General features: G+C 35.4%; 1 protein-coding gene across 1 annotated transcript; it reads right to left on the bottom strand.

Annotated features, from left to right (window-relative positions):
* Positions 1-1966: 1966 nt before the first annotated feature.
* On the bottom strand, positions 1967-7989 carry LOC128104783 (prolactin-3D4-like). Its single transcript, XM_052729823.1, has 5 exons — positions 7962-7989; positions 6684-6841; positions 5191-5298; positions 3189-3368; positions 1967-2164 (listed from the first exon to the last, which is right to left on the bottom strand). The coding sequence occupies exons 1-5, from the start codon at positions 7987-7989 to the stop codon at positions 1967-1969; spliced, it is 672 nt and encodes a 223-aa protein (XP_052585783.1).
* Between the last annotated feature and the right edge of the window lie 487 nt (positions 7990-8476).

Genomic DNA, 8476 nt, shown 5'->3' on the forward strand with positions numbered 1-8476 from the left:
GATTTGTTTTGACTGAGTACATCCACTATTATATTGATCTCAGTCTAACGGTTGTTTATTTATGTAACATTTCCATTTCAGAAAAAAAAATTTCTTTAAAGACAAATTCTTTTCTTCTCACATTGTAACTTTAATGTTCATGATATAATTTATTAATGTATGAGGACAATATTTGTCTACCATTTTTGTCTGTTTTAATATGATTGCTGTTTTTCTTGTTATGCTAGGACAGTTTCTTCAAATGTAATCTTTTTTTTTTTTTTCCAGAGCTGAAGATCAATCCCAGGGCCTTGAGCTTGCTAGGCATGCACTCTAACACTGAGCCCCAACCCCCAAATGTAATCTTATAATTTGAATACCCAAGCAGCAGTAGAATGCAGAGCCATCCTGGTGTGAAAGTGAGTAACTGCTAATTGTTCTCAAAATCGTTTCTGCTTTCCCTTTGGTATCCCTATAGAAAACTTATGCTTTCTCTTAATCCTGCCTGAAAACTTCAGACTCCAATTTGAATATCACCACTGAGAAACATGTCACCACATCCTCTGGCCTATTGCACTGTGTCTATAAATGTGGGAAATACTTGTTTGTTTTATATTTTCATTTTTAAAGTAGTAAATAAGTCTTGGATTCTGAGCTACATAAAAGGGAATTTCAGCTTCTCTCCTAAGATGGTCCTAAGATTGATTAAGTGGCAGATGGGCACTAGATAAATAAAGATCTGTTTCACACTTCCTTCCTACTACATTTTTCAATGTTTAAATTAATAATACTTAGGGATAGTCCAATATCATTGAACCTGTATTGGTTGTTATTAGACTAAAAATTTGCTCACAGAATGATTTTCTTTATAAACTCCCTTTGATATCCATCTCCTTGATACAATGGATCCAATGAGTAGCAACAATCTCTTATTTGGTTCTAAATGTATTATCTACCTTCATTCACTGAGATCTAAAATAAGTTTATGCTGTCTTGTGTGCTTGTCTGTAATACAAATGTCTTTTCTTTTCTTTTTTTATTTTTCAAGACAGGGTTTCTGTGTGCAGTTTAGATGCTTTTCCTGTAACTCACTTTCTAGTCTAGGCTGGACTCAAAACTCACAGAGATCTGCCTGCCTCTGCCTCCCGAATGCTGGGATTAAAAGAGTGCACTACCACTGCCCAGCACGTGAATTTCTAAATGGTCTTATTAATAAAAAAAAAACATTGCCAAAAATTGGGGTAAATTCTGTAAGATCAAACAGACAGAACAAGCCACATCCACCCTCACCTCACCAACTCCTCAGCTGATCATTTTTTCATGAATCCTCAAACTGAAAGCTTCTGAGTTCTCACCCCTGAGGGTCTCAGTTGAACTGCTTAAAAGGCCTCTATTTCCTGGGCCTCATGCCTTATGTACTTTTCTGCTTCCTGTCATCACTTCCTGGGATTAAAGACAAATATACCATTCTCTGCCCAGATATCACTTCCTTCCTAGTGCTGGGATTAAAGACACGTGTGATCCCAAATACTTGGTAGAAAAGGCATTAGATTTCAAGTGCTGGAATTAAAGATGTGTGCCACCATGTGTGGCCTTGACCTCACAGAGATCCAGACCGATCTCTGCCTCCCGAGTCATAGGATTAAAGTCATGTATGCCACTACTGTCTGGTCCTATGTCTCATCTAGAGGCTGTTCTGTTCTCTGATCCCCAGATAAGTTTTATTGGGTGCACAATATATCAAAGACACTTGTCAAAGTTCAGATTTTTATATGTACATCACAAAAGCCTGGATCCATATTATATTAAATGAAATAAAAGACACTTAGAATTTCACATTAAATCTGTTGATTCTAAAGAATTAGATTTTGTTATATAAATGAGATCCATTATAGCCATGCATGCACTGAGAAGAAATAAAAGCACTACACTTCTGGTTCAAAAAGGCTCATGTCAGCAGGACATTGCAGGGTTGTGCAGTCAGCACTCATTCATTATAACACTCGGTTTTAAAGAGCTCTCGGCACCTCAGCTTCTTAAGGTAAGTGTCCATCTTATGAGTATCCCTTTTCAGGCAGCGGACCAGGCTATAAAAGGCAAAAAGGCGGGTGTCTTCATCAGATGACTGCAAGTCTACCAGTCCAGACCATGCAGGATAGGCATCTTTTTCAACTTTATTCTGGCTCTAAACATCAAATGGAAAGGTATTATTCACATTATCCCTTCATGAGTTCTGTTTCTGTGTGTGTGTGTGTGTGTGTGTGTGTGTGTGTGTGTGTGTGTGTGTGTGTGTGTAATAGGCATGATTTGGATGTCAGTGGTCAATTTTGGGTAAAGTTCCTCCAGTGAAGCCTACTTTGATTTTTTGAGAGAGCTGTTCTTACTTTTACCTGCAAATCATGGCTAATCTCCTTAAGTCTGAGCCACTAGTCTAAGGACTACAAAGGGAAGATACCACATGACCCATTTTACATAAATTCTGGAACTGGACTCAGGTCCTCACACATGGAAGGAAGGCACTTACAGACATGAGACATCTCCCAGTGCACATTCCTTATAAATTTTTAATTAATTTTGGTAAAACACAGAGGACTATAAATTTATAGTGAGAAATCCTGGAAATTGGGGTAAATGCATTAGACACCAAAACATAAACTGGAGACAGGCATATGTATTTTCTGACATGCCACTGATCTCAGATGAGATGGATCCATACACAAGTGGACAGGAGGTACTATTTGGCAGTATATATGGAATTAACTAAAAGACAGTGAAAAGGCTAGTATCAGTGCTTTCCCTTCGGGGAGTATTACATGTTTTCAGTACTTTCTCTGATGTGTCCTTCATACTGTATTAGTTCTGGTAGAGTGTCCTGATCCTTTCCTTCCTTTCAGATAAATCCATTCTACATTGTATACACTCTATTGAATCCTTGAACATGAGCAGTATATTTCACTTAACATATTGTGTGCAGGCAATCCAGGCAGAGACTGTTATATGATCAACTGCACATTAGGCTGTAGTGTCCATTCCATCCAGGAAAGCTACTGTTGAAAGGACTATGAGGCACAAAACTATTTTCTACAGATCACTGTCCTAAGGGCTTATTAAGTGACCGTGTATTTGAGAATCTCAAAATTCTTTTTGAATTACACAATTCACAAACTTTATAAATAGAATGACCAAAGACTCGTGTTGAAACAGCTTACCCTGCTAAGTATGATCTTCATTCTTTCCTGAAGCGCACAAGTTCTGTTCCTCAAAGCATTGGCTCTTTGAAAAATTTTGTCAGAATCTTCCTTGAGAGTGGGAACTGCAGAAATCAGGTGTTTCAACGGTTCTTCCCAGGCATGGGAAATAGTGATCATTACTTTTAGAAGGTCTTCAGTCTAGGAAAACATCATTGGACATCACCTTAAACTAAGTGACATATAGCTGTGTAGATAGATACTTGTGGATTTTTCACAAGGGAGGCAAACTTTAGTGTATTTTTATTGGTAGTAATATATGTTAATGACTTCAAAATATAAATATTACCTAAAAATAAAATTTCAGCTACTGAATTCTACTTTGCTAGTATTGGGTCTTAATAATTTTGACTGTTCAAAATGATCATATTTTGTTTTTCCTTTACATTCTACCATTTGTCCTGGTTGTTTGAACTGTTCTCTTTGATTGCTTACCCTGCCTATGACAAAATTAGGTTTACAGGGCTCAGGAGGTGTCCAAAATATGATGCATATTACATAGATCCCAACAATGTCAGGAGTTAAAGCTTCAAATCATTTCTATACTACTAAATCAAATTGGTTTCTCTTATACTTACTTGAGAATTTTTTACTATGGTAGAATATTAAAACAGGTGACTTCAGACAAAATGCTTATCAAAATCAAATCCTACTTTCCTTGTATCTGCATGATTCCTGCTGCCCTTGATTCTAAAGGAGTTGCATATTTGTAACTTACACAGAAGAAAAAATATTTTAAAGTGTTCCAGGCATTGGTAGAAATCAGAATGGAATTTTGACCTGGTAACTGTTAATACAAAACCAGAGTCATACAAAATAAATTTCTTAGTTAGCTGTTTACTGTGATGTTTGTAAGGAATCTTACAGGCTATGATAATAAAGAGTAGAGAATAATTCAACTATAATCTAAACAAAATGCTTATGAATGAAATGGGGACACCAATGTTGATAATCAACATATTGCAAGCAGTATTAGACAAAAGGGTTAAGAATGAGTACATGACATGAAAGAAGTTTAGTGTAAATTATTACTTGATATGCAAAGGAAATGACTTCTGCATACTGTTTGGAGCCACAGTTTATTGTTTTCTTAAAAGTACTGTTATCAGAGACTGTTTTCAACATTAAATATTTCATTGTCAAAGTGTGCTATTTATATTGTGTAGAAAAGCAATCTGTATAAATATTTTGTTCTGCTTCTTTTTTCTTTATTATAAACACACTTTAATCATAAGAACATCTTGTATAGGAGTTATTTGTCTTGATAACACCTGAATGACTGCAGAAATAGTCTGTGAAATGGCTATATATATTGTTTATATAAATAAAACTGATGTTTATGACAGGCAGCCAGAGTGAAGAGATCATAACACATACACATTAGATCTTCAGAGTTATATAGATGTCTTCAAAACAGATGTCACCCAGAGGAACGTGATATGGTATAGAGAAGTGTCTTTTGTACAGTTAACATGTAGGTAGGAAAAGGCAGATCAATCAGGGAAGACTGTATAAATTAGGATGAAAAAGAAACAGGTCCAGGAGAGTGAAAAAAAAATAAGAAGAATGGGCACATGACTTAGTTTAGTAATGTGATCCCAGAGGAGAATCCTTTAGTGCTATATCATAAACACAAAGGGATTTGCACTTTCTCTCTATATATATTTATATATTAAAAATGAGTGTCCAGTTCAGATCAAAAGTTCCCTGGGAAAAGCAGAAGGGGTTGGTAAAAATAGCTTTTTTTGAGACAACTAAAATTCTGGGACAATATGATTTGGCAGGCATTTTAGTTAGTGCTAATGTTATCACCTGTATGATGTGATTGTTCTATGACAGTCGCATCTTTTTTGATCTATTGGATCAGAAATTACCACACCTCTTGTTGACTTAGTAATCACACACAGCACAGTTACCTTTGTATAGCATCATCTGTTTCTTAAAAAACAGGGAGGAAACCTACTTTTGTTTCACGGAATTCCTCATGAGACTGTGGGGTGTGGATGGAATCAGTGTGGCATAGGCTGAGCCTCCAGTTCTTGATCCAACTGGCATTGAAATATTTCATGTCCTGGAAGAAATTAAATGATTTAGTTTACTGAGGATTCAGAATTGAGTAGAAACAAACATGCTATGTTTGATTAACCCTACATTTTTAATATTTAAGAACAAAAAATGAAACAGTAGAATGATGGAAACACCATTTGCCTACCTTTTATTCCCCTTCCATATGCAATCTACTTGACCATCCTCTCAATCTCTTCCCTTGTACTGCACTTGCTAATGTTATTGTTTGGAAAGAAAGCACTAAGATGCACCCAAACTTCTAATTACTTACATCTTTAAGTATCAGTTTTTCTAGGCTGACTGTCATAGAATTGTGACTATATATCCATATATAAAATAATTTTTATTGGCACAAACTGATTTTTTTAAATAAGAACTGATCATTTTTAACTTGGCTCTCAAATATCACCAAGTGTCAGTACAATAAAAAGTTCATGATAAATGTAGGAGTCACAAATGTTGTTACAATCAGCAATTAACCATTCAATTCTAGTTACATTTTAAAGAAATATTCAGCAATGAGTGAAGTAAGATTCACATAAATATTTAAAATTTCTATACTAATGATATGAAGGATGTACTTGCATAAGATATTTCTTAAGAAAATACAAATTACTTAATTCTAACTTTCAAAGAATTTAAAAGAGTTAAAGCACTCTTAGAAATGTCGTGCAGTTAGAAGATAAAGAGAGAAGAATAAGGGATATGACAAAACTAGTATGAGAAAATAACAATGGGAATGTATATTCCCTATAAATATAGAGATATGAAATCTATATGCTCAATTTTCAATGGACATTTGCTTTGTTGTTTCCTCACTGACAGGCCCTGATAGATGAGTTATCTCCCTGAGGGAGAGGGAATTTATTGTGTGTCTAAAGAAGCCCTTCAATTTCACTAAGACACCCTTTGCTGAAAATGATGAGCTGGGATTGTTTGCATTTACAAATTTATTTGTAGCTATTTTGTTTTATTATGTTTTTCACTGTTTACATGATTTCAATTTCCTTAGGTTTATTTCTCTCTACCCACCCAACTAACTTCAGTTCCCCTGCACTAGTTATCTTCAGATAAGTAAGTCAGGAATGCTCATCAAGACAGAACCCAGGATGCATGACCACAAAACCAAAAACTCCAGTGAAGAAATTCAAAGTTGTTACTGTTAAAGTTAGTAAAGGAAAATTTGAAATATCATTGAATTTTTTACAGTTTTTGAGATTTTTATGAAACTTCATATTTTGCACTTTATACATTTTGCTATATGATTCCTTCAATTACCTATAAATTGAGTTATTTGGAATTGGATACATGACTCATTCCCTTTTAATTAGTGATTAGCTATGTGAAGGTACTTTTAGAAAAGAATCCAGAGGCAAGGACATTACTTACAAATTCATGGTATAAATCTGCAGCCAGAAAATATGTGGCATGACATTGAATAACCGCTCGATAATACAGGTCTTCAGTGGACACAGAGTCAGTTGGTTTGGAGGCCACATGCTCCCAAAGGAGCAGATTTGACACCATCAGCAACATACATACCCCTGCTGTCAGAGAAATGGCAATGAGGTGATCTACACAAATCAGGTTACAACAGTTAAACGAGCTGGGAATGTGTTCTGAGGGCCCTCTGCTATGTGATTTGGGTTGATATACCTTACTAGAGCATTCACCTTTTCAACAGGTAAAATACAGAGATAGTTACATTTTTCCAGTAAAAGTTTGACATGTAGGAGACTTTTCATAGTTTGCATTTGCTCCAAAAGAGCTTCTCAAGTTTGCAAACACATGGAGTTTGACTTAACATGAACCACAGCCTTCAAGTCATTATCTGCACACATCTGAAATTCTAGAGAATTTATTTGTCTTTCATTTTATTAAATACATTATTATTGTAACTAATTCATTTTCCTTGTATATATCACTTAAGAATGAGGTTATTTGATAGTTTATTCAGGTTGATTTATGTCAGCAGATATCCAAGCTGGGTACACAAATTAATTATAACTACCTATTTCTGTGCTTGACACAGTTTACCACTCATTTTTTCTCATTTTCTCAATATACACTAATTTCTTATGATATAAATTGAACACTTTGTGGTGTATTATTATTATTATTATTATTATTAGTTTTTCTAGACAGGGTTTCTTTGCGTAGTTTTGGTGCCTATCCTGGACCTTGCTCTGTAGAACAGTCTGGCCCTGAACTCATAGAGATCTACCTGGCTCTGCCTTCTCAGTGCTGGCATTAAAGGTATGCACCACCATCATGCAGCTTAGTTGAATTTTTTTTAGTCTAGACTGTGACTTTTGAAATGGAAGAGATTATAAAACTGATGACTCTTAAGTATGAGTATTGGTGTCCCATTTTACACTCCTGTTCATAAAGACAACACAATATAACTCTGAGAACTGCCTGTGTCTGCAACACAAGGAAGTTTTTATTTAAAAAATCTGAGCTCAAACTTATTCAAGCAAGTAAAATATAGGGAGGTCTTTCACCTGTGAGATGACTTGTCTCCAGACTGAGCATAATCAAATATTAGGCCCCTCCAAAATACATAGCAGATCACACCAAAGAAAATCAACTCTACAAACAATCTTGATGTAATATACACTAAGGGTTACATAGACTCTAAGAGGTACCCAGTGAATGGCTACTTACCATTTGGTAAAGTCAAAGCAAGCAGCATTTTGGAGATGATCCACCACAGTATGAACTTCAACTCGGGAAAGCTTCTTCAGCTGAGTGCTGCCTTCAGTCAACTTTCCACCTCCCATATATACCACCGGATTGTAGTCAAAGCCAGACCTTGCTGGGGGCCAAATTGAATCTATGTCTATAAATCTGCCACATTCTTCCCTCAGGGTTTATTAGCTTCCTTTTTACATTTACCACAGTTATATATCAATATGTGTCACACTGCATTTTCCCCAGATGGTCTATAGAATGCAAGTCATTCTCTAAATCAGAAAAGTCATCTCTGTTCATTGGTTACTTATTTTCAGGTAAGCAGGAGAAAAGATTTATCCCCCAATTCTTTTCCCCAGTTAAATGTCTTATATGTCTGTCATGTCTTCTGCAATGTTCCCTAGTGTTTCTGGTGATGATAAATGGTTTCCATAATCTACCCTATCTCCACATAAGTCAACCATTAACACTGTAAAATATTTATCTCA

This window comes from Peromyscus californicus, unplaced genomic scaffold, assembly GCF_007827085.1.
Source record: "Peromyscus californicus insignis strain IS unplaced genomic scaffold, ASM782708v3 Scaffold_8__1_contigs__length_139910024, whole genome shotgun sequence".
Lineage (NCBI taxonomy): Eukaryota > Metazoa > Chordata > Mammalia > Rodentia > Cricetidae > Peromyscus > Peromyscus californicus.